The 17,983-nt window shown below is 41.6% G+C and overlaps 1 protein-coding gene across 4 annotated transcripts; it reads right to left on the bottom strand.

Moving 5' to 3' along the window:
* Window positions 1–1,299: 1,299 nt before the first annotated feature.
* On the bottom strand, window positions 1,300–8,000 carry LOC128906285 (probable G-protein coupled receptor 141). Of its 4 annotated transcripts, none has more exons than XM_054193332.1 (4): window positions 7,428–8,000; window positions 7,036–7,276; window positions 5,043–5,184; window positions 1,300–4,203 (listed from the first exon to the last, which is right to left on the bottom strand). In XM_054193332.1, exon 4 carries the CDS (start codon window positions 4,174–4,176, stop codon window positions 3,313–3,315), a length of 864 nt encoding a protein of 287 aa, XP_054049307.1. In that variant the 5' UTR covers window positions 4,177–4,203; window positions 5,043–5,184; window positions 7,036–7,276; window positions 7,428–8,000; the 3' UTR covers window positions 1,300–3,312. The 4 variants fall into 4 exon arrangements, with proteins under 4 accessions (XP_054049307.1, XP_054049309.1, XP_054049310.1 ...); XM_054193334.1 differs by having other exon boundaries at window positions 1,300–4,190; XM_054193335.1 differs by lacking the exon at window positions 5,043–5,184.
* Between the last annotated feature and the right edge of the window lie 9,983 nt (window positions 8,001–17,983).

The following is a 17,983-nucleotide window of genomic DNA, read 5'->3' as shown; positions in this document are numbered from 1 at the left end:
GACTGTGGCTGTGAGGAAGAATCATCACAAATGCAAATTTAAGCTACATGCAATTTTCTGGCAAGGGGGGGAGCAGGGGCCTCACCCACAAGGGCTGTGTGGTGGGCTGACCCAGGCCAGCAACTGAGCATCCACACAACTTCTCTCTCAGTCCCTCCACCCCCAGCAGGACAGGGCAGAGAATAGGAAGCCATCTCTGGAGGTATTTAAAAGAGGGGTAGACGTTATGTTTAGGGACATGGTTTAGTGATGGTTTTGGCAGTGTTAGGTTCATGCGTGAACTCGATGATCCCTTCCAACCTAGACAACCCTATGATTCTATGAAAATTCATGAGCTGAGACACGCACAGTTTAATAGGTGAAGGAAAGAGAAAAAAGCAAACAAGAAGCAGGCAATCACTTACCATCCCCCACAAGCAGATCAATGCCCAGCCAGCCCCTGGGTAACCACCATCGAAGAAGTCAGTCCCCTCCCTTCTTCTTGTTCTACTCCAGTTTGCATCACTGAGAATAAGGTCATATGGTATGGAATATCCCTTTGGCCAGTTCAGGTGAGTTGTCCCACCTGTGTCCCCTCACAATGCCTTGCTCACCCCCAGCCTATTAACTGAGGGGCAGCGTGGGAGAGAGAGAAAGCCTTGATGTTGTGCAAGCATCAAAAAGTAATCAAAACACTGTGTGTTGTTAGCACTGTTTTAAGCACAAATCCAGAACACAGCACCATATAGGCTGCTATGAAGAAGGTTCACTCCATCCCAGCCAGACCCAGGGCAATGTGCAATCACATGGTACCCAAGCAAGGCAAGCAGAGCAGGTCCAGTGACAGCCAACAGTCAGTGGTTACCAGACAACCATGAAGGGCAACACAGCTTCAGCATCATGGCAGGAAGTCAAGTCAGTGGGTCATGGCTATTTCAGCAAGGTACACAGCCAGGCACAGGTAAAAAATGTTGGGCAAAAGCCAAGGGCAAGGCCACTAAGGCATGATTTGTTACCATAGCTGAGGACATGCATGTAATAGCCCTTTTCCTCTCCCAAACTTGCACACCATTATGCTGGACTGCTAGATTATCAGCAGACTCACCAGCAACACCAGATGACTCTGATCTTTACCAGGTATGTCATCTTGGAAACACTGTTCAGTGAGAATAGGCAGTAGCACAGGACACTTCTTCAAGTAACAGATGTTTTATTTATCACAGGAGTCCAGAAACCAGAAGGGAAAAACAACATACTTGTTCCCCACCTACAGCTCTGCCAGTTTTCCTAATGACTTTAGTAGATCCAGATTACCCCAACTCTTTCTCGTGGCAGAGGTGCAAATGTCTTCTCTGCAGGCCCTGCATCTTGCCTTGTTTTCCTCAAAACTCTTTGGAAGTACCAGAGCTTTATTTAAGCTTTTTCACCTTGAGGGACTCCGGCTCTCTTATCAGCTACACATGCTGCATCCTGCCTGGAGAAGGATTTGAAAAGCTGCTGGTTTGGGAGCTATTCACCCATTTTAGAATCTGTCCCTTTGCATTTCATCTCTGTTGTACCGTATTGTACCTCTAGCTGCTGTCTTAGAAGTTAATGGGCTGAGCAGACTGTATTGTATGAACAGGAATGGACCTGGTAACACTAGAGGAAGCGTAACGGCAGGATTTTTAGAAAACTTCAGGACTTGCTGCTTATCCCCTGGACACCACCCACTTTTTAAAAGTGGCAGAAAGGATCTGAGAACCGTCGGGAGTTTTCAACAAAGTTTTTTTATGGAAATATAAAGGCAAAAACATTTATTCAGGATTGACAAAGTAGGTGTAAGCTCTTTTGTTCAAAGAAATGCCATTAATTTGAGGCATCACCAGCGTTACTTTATAGGTGTAACTTTTTAACCCTCCCGTATCAAATTTTAACCTGTTTGAATCCAGGAATCATAGCACTTCTGTAGCAAAAATTGTCAGACTAAAAATTATGGCAACTTGTGGGTCTGTGAAGGAGGAAGGGTACCCTTGTGTGAATCCTGGGATTCCGGGGTGGGAGAAATCTGGCCTCAAGCTGTTGGGATACAGCAGATGACAGCAGGGCCTTCGGCAGAAGGGTTAGAGACCTTCTGCACTGAGCAGAACAGGCAGAATGCAATAATGAAAAAAACCTTTTGCATAATGGAGATAAAACAGAGGATCCCAGAAAGGATGTGGTTCCCAAAGAATATAATCCATCTAATGGAGAAAATATATATTCCAGCACAAGTTTGTATACACACAGATGAGCATATGTTGAACTGATTAAACACAGTTCAGTTAGTTTATTCTAGTTTTGCTGTATTACATGTGCAAATGGAAAAAATATGACATCTGATAATAAATCAACCGGCAACGGAAAATGACCAGACAGCAAAGGTTTTTTGAAGGCTGATAAAATATTTCCCTCTCCTAGAGAGTGGCTGATCCTTCAGTAAAGGACCAGACCCCTTGATTTGAATTCCAGATCCAGATATGGGACCGCAGTAACTTGTATTTCTGTGGCTACAATGGACCTAAGGGATAACAGCCACAGATCCAGTCCTGACGGAAGAGTGACATAAGACAGAAATTTTGAAATCTGTGGCTTGTTCTGCTCTCACTCATTCTAAATGTGTAATTACCACAATTCAGTGGGCTGTTTGTGGTTTTGGAATGAAGCAAGTAACGGTGAAGTTTTGAGAATGGTAAGTGTTTTCATATCATTTAATTTAATATAAACTTTGTAAGAGTGAAGAAAAGAAGGATTTTTCAGAAATATGCTACTACAATATTTCATTCAAACCCTGTTTCATGCCTTGAATACTTTTTATTTTAATAGAGTTTATGTCCTTGCTATATGAAATCACTGTTACAAAAATCCTGTAAAGGAATTTCTTTTTTCCCTCTCCTTCCTTCAGTATCACAATTGCCAGAAGAAATTGTTAGACCTTCAGAGTGGACAATTTATTGGCCCCAGTGGGTTGTTGTTACTGAAACACTTTGAGGAAAAAATAGAAAGGAATGGGTACTCATGCTGTAATTTTTAGAGAGGGACAGTGGAGGAAAATCGTAATGAAGCCTCAGGGCATTACTCAGGTCAAAGACTAGAGTAAGACTCATGTGTCTGCCTTCAAGCGAGAAGATTAAAAACAGTAGCTTCTGAAAGATGGATCTTACTGGTCTGCAAAAGCCAAACAACACTACAGACCTATACAGCCATGCTGAAAACTCAGCAGTCTTCTTAGCTCAGCAAAGTCCCGACACAGTTCTATTTCTGCCAAAAGCCAGTATTGACACACTGCAGCTGGATTTCCTGGCAGTCCACAGTTCAGTGGGCTATTCCTGCTATGAAGCACAACATATCCAAGCAGCACATTGTTGTTAGAGCTAGAAAAATTTCGTTGTATGGGAGTAGTTTATTGTCTTTATCCAGGTGGCAGTTTTGGATGTAATATACTCTGAATACATGATGAGGCATAAAGCACACTAATGTTACCAAGATGAAGAAGAAGCTCTTTGCCTGAGCTCTGAATTCCACGTGGGAGTTGATGTCAGGCCAGTATTTCACAGCCAGTCTATACATCGCAGACAACTGGAGTGTGGTGAGCACAGCACAAACTGCCACCAAAACCCCAACCAAGCAGTAGTTAATGACCACCATGGGCACCTCTTGTATATCCTTGTGGAACTGAAAGCATTTGGAGGAGTGGTATGTCTTAGAGGTGCCATAGTACAAGAGAAGAACAGGCGTGATCACCAGCACTCCCACCATCCAGACAGCAGCCACCCAGGTCATAGTGTAGCACTTCCTAAACTCGAGTTGGAAGAGGCGTATTATGATGATAGCCATGTAAAACGCGAAGGTGGTGTACATGTGGAGGTAGATGATGGCGCTTGCTAGCTTGCAGGCAAACCACCCGAATTTCCACTCCCGTAAAATGTAATAGCTGAGGCGGAAGGGAATGCTGAGTAGCATAAAGGTGTGCAGCACTAGGAGGCTGATGATGATAGTGGTCATCACAGATCGCGATCTCCTTTGAAACAACTGATGGGACATCATGACGACCCCAAGGATGCCGCCAGCCAGGTTGATGATGTACAGGGCTATGAGGATGGTGCGGAGCCTCTCTGAGGTGTCCAGTAGTGTCTCATTGGAGGAATGGTTCTGCTGGGTTACGCTGCTGTTAGGCATCCTCCTAAGCTCCTCTTTTGAAGGTTACTCAAAGTGAAAAATGGGAGATTTTAAAATAGACACGTTTTCTTTGTTGCTTCCTTTATTGTTAACTATGGAATGTCACAGATTCATGAAGGGACATTTTACCAGATGTGTTTGACATGGTATTAGCCCATGTAGTGCACAACCTTATAACTGTTGTTGAACCGTATATAACAGCAATAACGCACGCCTCTCAGTGTTAAAACCATGTTTTATATAATTATGAAAGAGTTTTTAATTTACTTAACTGCATTCCAGGATTTTTTTTTCCAATTATTTGCCTCTCGTTTCAGCCATTTGAAATAGTCAAGACAGTGTCTGTTTGTAAATTATACAAGTTTAATGTGCACTCATGTTACAAAGCTAAAATTGAGGGTGGGAAATATATTGAAAAGTGAAGAGCTTGTACCTATCCTTGTGGATACTTTATGAAGACACCTGAACCATCTATTTAGTATCTTGCTGGATGGGTGCAGGAAACCCATAACACAGCAACAGTTTCAGTTTCTAGATGCATACAGCACAGTGAAAATAAAGATCTGCGGATGAAAATTAAATTTCTTCTTGTTTCAGCTCCAGGTCTTTTTGCTACAAAATTTCACCTGAGCTACTCTACTATGAAAAGTGAAGAAAAGCTAAAAAATAATTTAGGAACAATCTTCTGAAAGATATAATCCTATTGGCGCTTGTTGAACGTAGCCACATACAGCTGCATTCTTATTTAGATTTAACGCAAAATGTGGACTGTTCAGTTACTTGGGCTTGCATACAGATTTCTGTACAAGTATATGGGGATAGCATGCAGTGTACATGCGTACTTTGCACATGAAATCTGTCCTTACCTTACAAAGAGCTTCAAAAGAACAAAGTAAGAGCTGAAAAAATGATCTTTAAAAAAAACAGCGTCTTCTCTCTCTGATTCCTTTGAAGTATCAAATCAGCAAACTTGTTTTAAATGGCAGTTCTTAATTCTGATGCACTCATCTGTAAAACAATAGACTGCAACTGCAAAACATTTTCAGAGAAACTTCTTATTTATGAAGCATTAGGCAAAGCATCTTTAGAAGGTCCTTGGAGTCCAAGACTGATATAAACCTTTCTGTTCACTCCCTTTTAAAATGCACGATCTTAGAAGCATTTAAATGGTTAAAATTGTATACTAGCCTAGTATTCCTGAGACCAACATGAAAAATTTGCTTTCCTCTAAACTTCGCTGTAAGAAAAGTTTTACAAGCTTTAAGAAAATGACTTTCTGCTCTTGACACAAATTAGTTTTCCAACGTACATTGTTAATATTTCAAACTGACTTTAAGAAGGTTATAAACAGCATAATTACAGCCTAGATGCCAACATTTTCTATTACTCAGAAATAGATTATGGTTTTTTTGCTATTTATAGAAATAAAATACTTAAATTTTACCTTGTACTCTCTTATTTTTGTGACTTCCCCCTTCTTTGCCATTTCATGCATCCACAGCATACGACATATATATAACCAGTGTGACAAAAAGAGCCTTTGTTGTTACTGTTTGGCCAAGAATGGTTGAGGGTTTTCTCAGCCCACATACAGGAAGGCACAAGCTTTTTTTCTTGCTTCACTGTGATTGCAATCATACGCGTTCTACATCTAATATTATTTTGTTCATGCAGAGAGAACTGCTGAAAAGCTGCTGAGCTGTCAGAAGCCATCGTTGTGCTTGGACAGGTAGGGCAGACCCACACATCAGGACGACTTCTGCCCACAATTTTGTCAGTCTTAGAGCTCAAATGGGCAGTGATTCCCTGAGCTGTAAAACCACTACAAGTTATTGCATTTTGCTACTAAGCAAGTAAGAAGTGCCGCTGATCAAGTGAAGAAATATGCAGCTAAGCAGAGGATTTTTCATTATAAACGCACTTTTTCCCTAAACTTGTTTTATGTTTAATAATTAAGCCAAATGTGCCAGAATAACAAAGTGTTTAGCAGAGTTAACAAAAGATTTCTCTTTAACATACTATTAGATCTTCAGGAATTCAGAGATTACTCACTGTTTAAATATTATAAGTAAAATAAGCTTCAGACATATATGAAATGTGACTTAAAATTCCTGCTACTAAAAAAAGACATGCAGAGACCAGTGGCGCTTGAAGATTACGCCTGACCTGCAGGCATGAATGCTGACCCCAAACCATATCATTAGTATAAGGTAGCTCACTAAAAAGGGGAAAGCATTGAATCACAGGGCTCTTCTGGACACATTAAAATGCAATTTCTTGACTATAAATTAAACAAACAGAAAAATGTTAGCCCAGTTCATTTTTCAATTGGAGTTCTAGACCACAGTCAGAGTCATGAGCACTCAAACACGGAAGGACAACACACAAGGTTTTGTGATCAATAACATAAAAAACAATAGTCCAGCAGGACTGAGCTGGCATTGCTCCTGCCATCCGCAGTCATCCTCTGCTGGGAATGTGAGGATGATTCCCTCTGAGCAGCTTCTGTCCCATTATTAAGTACAGGCATTAGGAAGAACAAGGCATGAAAGAGAACTGTTAGAAAGAAATGAATACAAAGACTCAAAAAAACAAGGGCGCTAAAAGTCAGGGAGAGAAACAGAAAGGGTTGTGAGGGTGAGCAAGAATGTGGAGACAGCAGTCTGCAAGCCATTCTCAGGATAAACTCTGAAAGCTTTGAGGGAGCAGTTACCACCTCATCTAGACCAGGATTCAGAACAGGAGGGATACCCATTTTGGAGACTGCATATACTTGTGGGCTTGGGTTAAGAGAAATATGCAATTGCCCCAGCAGCCAGAGCACTGAAGAAACACAGCTATGTGAATAATGGTACTCACCACATGTGGTTCCAGCATCACTTCATCCCCCATAAGGACAGGCTGCTGCCTGACATGGTAGCAATTGTGCTTGGATGGCAAAATGATCAGCTGGTTCTGCTGATTACGCACAGGAAGGCAAGGAACAGTGTGGGTGTCAGACACTGATGGTTTTGATGGGTTAGAGTGATGATGAAACTACATTCCCAGCCTCTGGGCAAAGCAGGGAAATAACTGCAGCCTTGCCCTCTGTCCACAGGACCTGAAATGATCCACACAGCTTGAACCACCAAGTAATAATGCAGAAGAGACAGGAAGAAATTGCATTCCTGAAATGACTGCTATGTGACAGCTTGCACTCCAGACAGAGTTGAAGCAGGCTATGAGATCAAGAGCTTTGCACACTCTATTACCTTGTTGAGTCCAGACTGAGCTCTTTGGAAGTAAAGTGATGCCAAAAACCCTGCAAAGGTGTTGTATAGATAATTCTCTTGTCACCTCAGGGAGAGCGCTGTTGGCTGACATCGACTGCTGGTGGTCAGAAACAGAACTTCTCAATTGATGTTTCATACCTCTGAGTCACTTTGGCCTCAAAATGTTCCTTGAACGTTGCATGTTGAAGCTGTTCAGTGTGTTAACATTTCATCTTCGGGATTATCTGTTAAAAAAAAACCCAACACAACAAAACACTCAAATCAAGTCTGTTATATAGGTCTTAAGTTTTAGGTTAGTTGCTCACTTGAGCACAAAAGGAAATTGAGTCACATCAGCCTGTTCAAATGAACTTTCAGATCTTGCTTTTGCTTCTTGCTTCGCCAGCACATAGTTTGCCTTGACCAGTGGTGAGAATGAAGGTTGAAAGAGAAATGCATATATAGGCATCAGAGATCCAGGTCAAGACTAGCGTCACAATAGATCTTAAGGAAGGAAAGAACTGGGCATGTCTGGTTCAACGCTGGGGGAAACAGAAGACAAAGAAGAAAAGTGAAGGTTTAAATTATTAAGAAGAGAAAATTAAACAGAAGAAGCAATAGTTGAGAGAAGAAGAACAAAGCCTGTTGGATGTTTAGAGCCGGGATGAGCCTCTGTGGAAGTGTCACTGACTGTGCCTATGCATGGGTGTAGCAGAGTTCCTTTAAGGAGGTGCTAGATCTGCAGTAAAACTCTAACTTCTCGATTTAATTTCACTTCTGCACAATTTCCTCTGCTTTTCTTTCTGTGTCACTTTGTAAGAAAATGGTTTACTGGTCAGTATAATAGCAACCCAGGTCACACAAGAGCTCAATAAATTTCAATTATTTATTAATATTAAACCCTCTATTGCTAGTTACTATTGATAGAAGTGAGCTACATATAGGCCAGAGGTGTAAAAAACAGTAAAATAGGGAATATCTGTATTAAGTTTTAAAATACTCCTTTTTCTGTGATTGCATATGCAATTACAGTTCTTGCTGTCTCACACCCAGTCTGTTAGACATGAGTCACTGCTACTAGAAAGTGAGCAAATAATATTCCATAGTTAGTAAACTCGCAGGATAATCCCTTTAACTTCCCAATCCCATCCACCCACGCAGCATGAAGAATTTAATAACTTCAGGCAGTAAATGGTCAACAAGGTTAGCAGGAGATTTCAGATTCTTGGACTAATCTTCTACTTATTTGGTTGCAGATTTGCTGGGGTTTCTCAGGCTTTGTTTTTTGAGTGGAAGAGGCTCTGGCTTCTCTGTTTATTAGAAATATTGATATATAGTTGCCTCAGTCATACCTAGGTAATATGTGTCAAAAGTAGACATTATGCTTTAGAACCATAGAATCATAGAATATTTTGGGTTGGAAAGGACCTTTAAAGGTCATCTAGTCCAACCTCCCCTGCAATGAGCAGGGACATCTTCAACTAGATCAGGTTGCTCAGAGCCCCATCCAATCTGGCCTTGAATGTTTCCAGGGATGGGGCATTTACTACTTCTCTGGGCAACCTGTGTCAGTGTTTCACCACCCCCATTGTAAAAAATTTCTTCCTTGTATCTAGTCTAAATCTTGCCTCTTTTAGTTTAAAACCATTACCCCTTGTCCAATCACAACAAGCCTTGCTAAAAAGTTTGTCCCCATCTTTCCTGTAGGCATCCTTTAAGTGCTGAAATACCACTATAAGTTGTCCCCGGAGCCTCTCTTCTCCACGCTGAACGACCCCAACTCTCTCAGCCTGTCCTCATAGGAGAGTTGTTCCAGCCCCCTGACCGTCTTCATGGCCCCCTCCGCTGGATCCGCTCCAACAGGTCCATGTCTTTCCTGTGCTGCAGGCTCCAGAGCTCAATGCAGTACTTCAGGTGGGGTCTCATGAGAGCGGAGTCGAGGGGCAGAATCACCTCCCTCAACGTGCTGGCCATGCTTCTTTTGATGCAGCCCAGGATACAGTTGGCCATATGGGCTGCAAGCACACATTGTTTACTCATGTCCAGCTTTTCATCCACCAGTACCCTCAAGTCCTTCTCTGCAGGGCTGCTCTCCATCCCTTCATCCCCCAGGCTGTAGTGATACTGGGTGTTGCCCCGACCCAGGTGCAGGACCCTGCACTTCTTGTTGAACTTCATGAGGTTCACACTGGCCCACTTCTTGAGCCTGTCCAGGTCCCTCTGGATGACATCCCTTCCCTAAGGTGTGTCAACTGCACCACTCGGCTTGCTGCCATCTGTGAACTTGCTGAGGGTGCACTCAATCCCCCTGTCTATGTCACTGATGAAGATATTGAACAGTACTGGTCCCAGTACGGATCCTTGAGGGACACCACTTGTCACTGATCTCCATCCGGACATTGAGCTATTGACCCCTGCCCTCTAAATGTGACCATCCAATCAATTCTTCAACCACCGAACAGCCCACCCATCAAATCCATACCTCTCCAATTTAGAGAGAAGGGTGTTGTGGGGGACTGTGTCAAAGGCCTTACAGAAGTCCAGATAGACGACATTGTATCTCTTCCTTTGTCCTCTGATGAAGTCACTCCATCACAGAAGGCCACTAGGTTGGTCAAGCAGGACTTGCCCTTGGTGAAGCTATGCTGGTTGTCTTGAATCACTTCCCCGTTCTCCATGTGGCTTAGCATAGCTTCTAGGAGGATCTGTTCCATGATCTTCCCAGGCAAAGAGGTGAGGCTGACAGGTCAGTAGTTCCCAGGGTCATCCTTTCTACCCTTTTTAAAAATGGGTGCAATGTCTCCCTTTTTCCAGTCACTGTAACTTCACCTAACTACCATTTTTCAAATATCGCAGAGAGTCTCTTGGCAACTACATCAACCATTTCCCTCAGGACTCTGGGATGCATCTCATCAGGTCTCATATATCTCTGTATGTTCAGGTTCCTCAGGTGGTCACGAACCTGTCCATTCACTCGAGAGGTGTGGGAAGAGAGGTTGCCAGTGAATACTGAGGCAAAAAAGTTGTTGAGTACCTCAGCCTTCTCCTTTTTCATTGTTACCAGTTTGCCAGTCTTGCTCGTCAGGGGAAGCATGCTTTCTTTGGCCTTCCTTTCTTATTATTCAGCTGAGCTGTCAGCCATGTCACCTTCTTAGAGGAACAAAAGGTGGAGGAACAGAACAGAGGAAAAGAAGAGGAACTTTATAAGTGGAAGTAATATATCATGGATTTCTTGGAGGCATTTGGCAGAGTATATCACAGGCAGGCTAAGACTTGCCTTTTGAAATAAGATTGTTATTTCTTGGGTTTGGTACAAGGAGATGAGATTTATTATTACAAGTTCAGGAACTTGTCATTATTCTCCTATGCTGGTACATACCAATTTAGTAGTAAGTTAGAAGATTTATGAAAACAGTTATGGCCTACTATTTGGTCTAGTCGCACCCCAACACCCGTAGAGGCAATTAAAGTTGTTGCTGCTTCAGGTTATTCCAGAAAATTGATAATGCTATCTTTAAAGCACCGTTGTACTCAGGGACAGCTGCAGAGAACCACACATGAGACAAGGATCTGGCACTGAGCGCATAACCTTTTACTGGTCCCAAATGCTTTCCTTTCTCCTTGAACATGCCGCCGCCCATCCTCCTTGTCAAATTTAATTCCCTTTGTTTTCAGTCCCACAGCCTTTCTCAAAAGTCTGCTTGTCTAGGCATAGTCCCACACAATGCCACTTTACCCCATTTCTCTTGTTATTCTGCTTGATAAATAGTCACAGCCACAGAGCCCAAATTCTTCTTTGCTGATACTAATACGCAGAATCAACAAACTGCTGCAGGAATTAGATCCCTGCAGCAAACGTATGCTTGACACAGAGTTAGGCAGGGCTTAATGTTTATTAAAGTAAAAAGAAATTGGAAAGAAAACACGTAAACCAATTCACTTACGCAGGAAAGCAGAGATCCTCATTGCACTGATAGCAGTTTTCAATGAGTTACAAGAAGCATGGCAGATGCCCAAAATATGGAGGCGGTGCTTTCAATGTGGGGTGGGAAGGTTGTTTTTGGAGGGGTTTTTTTGAGTTTTGAGTTGTTTTTCCAAATTCCCATTGATCTTAAACTCCCAGAGGTCGTGCAACTGTGTGCTTGTGACCATGTTCCACAAAAATTGTGTTACCTTTACTGAGGAAAGTTTACCATTTTTCTGGAAGAAAGGTGAGTGATCATGTTCTGAATGGAGTTGCAGAACAATCACTAGAAGACAGGGACTAGGACTCTGAAAATAAAAAATGCTTGCATCTGTTAGGAAATAAATTTATAATTTGATGATTGTGGTGTCTAGTGGCCTGTCACCCAGTTTTGTCAAAACGCGCATCCCAAAAAGCACATCTACTAGAAAAACAATGACAAGCGGATTTTGAACTATTGAGAACTCAAAGTAGCACGTATCAGCTCTCTAGAACCCAAATCCATGAGCCAATCAGAAAAAATGGGTTAGCATTTATCCTTACTGGGGGGAGGGTATCAATATTAATAGTGAGAATTTTGAGATATAAAAGAAATTAAATATCAGTATGAAACAAAAGACCTAGAGCATCTCCAATAGATAGTGGTAATATTTCATGCTGTTCTCACTGATGGGAACAGGATTGGTTGCGAAACTACAAGATTTTTCAGTTCCTATCACTAAATAGAGATTTGAATACAAAATCTATGCTACGGGCTACCAGCCTTTTCTGATTTAATTTCCTGTGGGATTTTCAAGGATGCCTAGAGAAGCAAGAGTGAGTTGGAAATTTGAATATTTCAGACAGTGGATTCCACCACAGAAGCTGCTTCCTTCAAGTCCCTGGAAGAAAAGACAGAGCCAAGGTTTGGAAAACCTGCAGTGGGTAAATCCACAAGCAGAGAAAACTCCAAAGCTGAGGCCATTTGTGCAGCGGACTAAATCCTGTATTTACAAAAACTGACTCTCTCCTCCTCAAAGTGTGCTGTCCATAGCATGTCAGCTATTTGCAGAAGAAAATACAACAGAGAAAAAAGCAGTTCTGCAGCGCTCAATGATAGGGTTGGTTTACGAAGCAGTGTTGTGCAGAGAAGAAGGGATCTGAAGGGATCTAAAAAGAGATGCTCATCATGTATTTAAAGTATACTTTCTCTCTACCTTGGAGAGCCTTGGAAAAGGTTCTGTTGACTTCTTCAGAGATGCCAGTACCATCCAGGAATGAAACTATGTGCTGGCCAGTCCATCACTCATGGTAAGACCAGCAGTTCCAGCAGACCCATACATTTCTCAAGGCAGAGCTGTCATTTTATATTCTAATCACAAATATCACTGGTATCATCAGATCTGGAAACTCAATGGTTTAACAAAAGACTGCCAAATTTAGCACAAAAGAAAAAAGCACCTCTACTGTGGTCTCTGTGATTACTCTCTCTCTAGGCCTCGGGTTTCTTTTGGGTCCAGTTCTTCCTCATTTCAGGAGGAGGTTGCACAGCTCTTAAATGACAACAGTGATTACCCCAGCTGCTCCGGCTTGCATTGAGGCCAGCACTTCTGCTCCTTCGAGTTCTATGATAATGATAAGTAGTGACCACAGCTTCCTTACAGGAAGCGTATTTCTTTACAGGAAATAAAAAAAGGCCTTTAAGAAGAAAGACATCTAAATCAATAAAGCAGACTCTATGCGTATTTAGATCTTATCCAGGTTTGCTATTTGCTGAAATGTGAGGAACCACTACTTGACAGCATGTCCCAAAGCAACTCAGAAAGGCTTTTTGCTCACTATATCGGATAATACCTTTAAAATGATATATATTGTACATATTACTAAATAATTCAGCCACATTCAGCATTTGGAAGATAAAATAACAATGTAATTTCTGTTCCCTTTTTGCTAATTGGGAAATTGCTGTGCTTCCATTATACATGCTGTTTGCAGGAATGAAATAAAATGAATGCCATGCCATATGTCTGATTATACCCTGTACTCTTAACACATGGCAAAGAGAATATGTACAACCAATCAAAATGCTCTCCTACTAAAATGATCATGATCCTGAGTATCATCAAACTGTCTACATCAATTCATTCAATAGCTTTCACTGTTTCTTTGTTTTCTCAGTTCAAGGATTTGAGCAATTACTGCAATTGTAAGAACATTTCTACCCTAAAGCAGAGATGGGCCACACAGCTAATTAACATACTTTAAGCTAAGTCTATGAAAATGAAATATGTGATAGGTTCCAAATTAACCGTTTAGCGGAGTCCTGTTGGACTTATCTTTCCGTTGTAACAAAAATAGATTATAGAACAAGAGAATGGGATGGAGGGGAACATTTAAAATGAAGTGATTAACTTAATTGCTTTTCTTTCAACCACCAGCAGTTCTTAGAACTGAAAGATGGGAGAAGCCTTTGTTAATGCAGAAGGCACAGGGAGGAAATTATTTCTGTACATGCAACACGAGGTTACTTTATAAAATCTTGTACTCAACGACCAATCATTTTTGAATGACTGAAACTCAAATAAGTACAACATGTCACAAGCTTGAAGCTTGAATATTTTAAGGAATCGATTGCCAACTGAAGAGAGGCATGGAGAGAGGGAGTCAAGATCAGTGACCAAATCCCTCCATTCCAAATATTGTCCCACTGTAGGTAATTAGTCTTGCCTCCAGAGAGACAAGAGAGGGTTACCTCTAAAAGCAGAAGGGGATCTTCAGGATTCAGCAGTTACCTCCCTTTGGGGGTGGAGGCAGCTCTGCTTCTGGTGCTTTTTCTCCATTTTCCATGGGAGCGTGCAGGGGTTACTGGGTGGTTAGTGTTCCTGAACTCCAAGAAGCCCCTCCTGTCTCTGCTTCTGGATTGAAAGTCTCCAAGCAAATATGGTGTAGAAGATTTTATGAACCTACTGCTCTTCATCCAAAAATTCGGTAGGGGAGCACCCCCAGATCCAAGAAGAGTCTTAAATCCATGCAATCCAGGACAAATATAACAATTGCTAGTGATGCATTCCTTTCCCAAAGAGCAGAGGGAAAGACTGTGGATGGAGAGGACAGACTTCCAGAAGAACAGTAGCTCTTGACCCCAACAGGAGGAATCTACCCCTTCAGATACTTAGAGACAGAGGGGAAAGCTCAGCCCCAGGGACAAGGCCTAGAAATAGGGGGTAGAAAGGTTCTTATCGTTAGATAAGACCGCTGAGGAACACTCGCCGATTTAAAAAAGGAGAAGGAAAATTAAAATAAAGTTTAATAGCATAGCTAGGAAAAGGGAGGTTGCTGTTGCCCAGTGAAGCAAGTGAAAGAAAGGAGAACTTTGCCTCTGTCATACCCTCGTACAGCACAAGGCAGAATTTGATGGTGCCCACGTTGGACTGCTGCAAGTCTGAAAAGGCTTCTGTGGCAGTACTCATGTGGAGGTTAATCCACGGGGTAGATATACATTCTGGCAAGAATTAAAAGGAGGAGCTGATGTTTCTTTAATCCTAGCTGATGGGCTACTAGCATCCTTGCAAACCTGCCTAACTAATCTCCTATTGCTCAGTGACAGTGTTGTCAGACAGGTACCCTCCGGGACCTGAGAGGGTAGGGAAAAGCAGTTATCTGGACCGTGAAATAATTAAAAGGGCCTGAAGTCCTTGCTCAACTCCCATTTTAAATACCTGTGAGAAAAAAAGGCGATAGCACTTCACAGAGGATGATAGGACTGGCTAAAGCCAACTCAAGTTTTATAAATCACAATGCTTTTTGGTATGTTTCCTGTATACCTTCGAGATAAATAGAAGCCAAAAAACCAGCACAGACGTTTCACTGCCATATCACTACTATTTCTCACTTGGAGGTTCGTATAAAAGCCTTCTGGGTGGTACTGGCCTGAGCATCCTACAGCTGCCTTCCAAGGATGATGGGGCAGGTGTTTGTTTCTCCACGGTTATCACTGACCCATGCTACAGATTTGATTCCCAAAGTGTTTTCCTTGCAGGATAACTGCGGCTGCACGCACTTGCCTGAGAAGATTTTCCATGGTCCAAGTACCACACTCCTTTACCTACTCCAACCATACCTAACATCCCTTCAGCAGCTACTTACTCACTATGAGAAATAAGCTCAGGGGAAGATTTTCTTTTCAAGAGGACATACTTTTCCTCGAAGCAAATCCTGACCTCTTTGAAGATATATTTTGTTTAAATCTGAGAGAGAAAAAGCTGCCTTAAACACGATTAATAATTTGATCCAAAGTGCCAATGAAAATCAGGGAAGGAGTTTACTTACATGTTTCAAAGGTACATAGATTTATGTGTTTCAATTGTACATTTTCGATGTAAAAAATAGTGGAAATAGGTTTAATAGAAATAAGCACCTTTAAAACCATTCTATTTAGCTGTAAAGCTGAAGGCCCAATTCATCTAGAAATTTGAAGTTAAGTTCCTTTGCATCAGAAGATGTAAACTCTCAAAAATAAATGCGGTGATTATGTCCTCAGTTCAAAGGAGGACAGTGAAAGAGGCAATTAATTGTCTTGTTTCTTTTTCTTTTTCACTAAGCATGGTTTTAGACATGACTTTCAAACCATTGTTAGCCAGTATCAGTCAGCTGTTATCTTTGAGAAGCTAAAAATGAATTGATTTAAAAGTCGCTTGTTAGATCCTCCTGATTCTTGAAAATCCTCATGATTTTAAAATGAATAAATAACATAGATTTTTCCTGTTTGAGCCTTGGGGATTTTTTGCTTCGCATGTTCAAAATTTAACAATTTGAATAAAAATAAGGTTGTATCAAAATCCAGTTTTATTTTCTAAACTAAATCTCCTCGGTGTAATCCAAACCAGCAATTTAAATTTTTTTTTACAGTCTTTTAACTTCTTCTTTAAAAATGCATCTTAAAGTGTGATGGGTTGACCCTGGCTGACAGCTAAGCTCCCACCCAATTGCTCACTCAATTCCCCCAGATGGATGGAGGAGAGAACTGGAAGGGCACAAGAGAGAAGAGAACTTGTGGCTCAAGATGAAGAGAATTCAATAAGTGAAGGCGGGGCGGGGGGGAATAATTAAGTGATGCAAAAGCAATCATCACTCACCACCAGCAGGCTGATGCTCAATCAGTCTCCAAGCAATGGATAATTTGGAAAAAGTCCATGTCTTCCCCCCCCCGCCAGTATTATTGCTGCGCATGATATTATACGGTATGGGACATCCTTTCTGTTGGTACAGGTCAGCTGTCCCAGCTGCACCCCCTCACCGCCTCTTGCCCACCCCCAGCCCACTGGCAAGAGGGGCAGAGTGAAAAACAGAGGCGGCCTTGGCATTACGCAAGCGTGGCTCAGCAAGAGCTAAAACACCGGTGTGTTATCAATCAACGCTGTTTCAGTCACTAATCTAAAACACAGCACCATACAGGCTGCTATGAAGAAAATTAACTCCATCCCAGCCGGACCCAATAGAGAGAAGAAAAATGCAGTTTTGAAGGAAACAGTTGAAATGCTCTGAAAATGTAAAAAAATAGGAATCTTTTCAAACTGAGAACTTTTGTTTGGAAAAATTAAAAAAAAAAAAAAGAAATATGTTCAGAATGCTTTTCTGGCATATAGGTTACTCCAGGAGCACATAGAAGGTGTTTGGAGTCTCCACCCTTAAAGATTTTCAAAACACAGCCAGACGCTGTCACAGGCAACCTCATCCAACTTTGAGTTTAGCCATGCTTTGAGCAGGGGATAGGACTAGATGACCTCGAGACATCTCTTACAATCTATTTTTTCCTGTGATTCTGTGATTTTAACTCGTCTTAATACTGCAGAGGTGAACCTCCCTTCCAGATCTTTACTTTGTGTTCACAGCTCGAAAGTTCAAGTTACTAAATCTGGTTACTAAAAATAGTAACTAACTTGCAGCAATTATTAATATGGAACATTTAGTAAAACAAATCTAAATTACCATTTGCGCTTTCACACCTTCTGACCTCCAGAATAAGATTTTGTCCTTGCTAGTATTTTAACAGCTCAGGGGTTTTCTGTTATAGCAAAAATACTCCTTGACATTAAAATACATGAAACCACTTTGGTCCAACGTAATTATTATTTTTTTTCTCATTTTCACTTCACCAGTAACTGCAGTGGTTTCACACTCCTACACACTTTTGTAAAAGGTGTTGTTATGGTGATGTATTTCATGCTGTATTTTTCCATATGCCTCTGTTACCACTTTTGTGTGTGTCCCTTGTATAGTTAAATATGCCCACGAGTGACCAGTTTGGGATATTTAATCACAGAACAGCTGAGATTTTTCTTGCAGATTCATTTTTGTCTCACAGCTTGGCGTTACTTATTTGTCTGTGAACTAACTGCTTACCATCCAATTTCACTCGTCATGTTTTTCATCGGTTCTTGTAATTTTGCTGCTTCCTGTACTTCACATGCATTGGGGTGAAAGGTTTGCTGGTGGTGTTTGCCAACTTTGTTTATTCTGCACACCCCACTGGTGCCCTCCTGAAGCACCTGAGAAGGCTCAGACTTTCAAACTGCCGAATCCACTGAACATTAATACTGTTCTGTGAAAGAGG

The sequence above is a fragment of the Rissa tridactyla genome, chromosome 2, assembly GCF_028500815.1.
Source record: "Rissa tridactyla isolate bRisTri1 chromosome 2, bRisTri1.patW.cur.20221130, whole genome shotgun sequence".
Lineage (NCBI taxonomy): Eukaryota > Metazoa > Chordata > Aves > Charadriiformes > Laridae > Rissa > Rissa tridactyla.
Note: the sequence above shows the minus strand (reverse complement) of the source record. Positions and strands in the feature narration are given on the sequence as shown.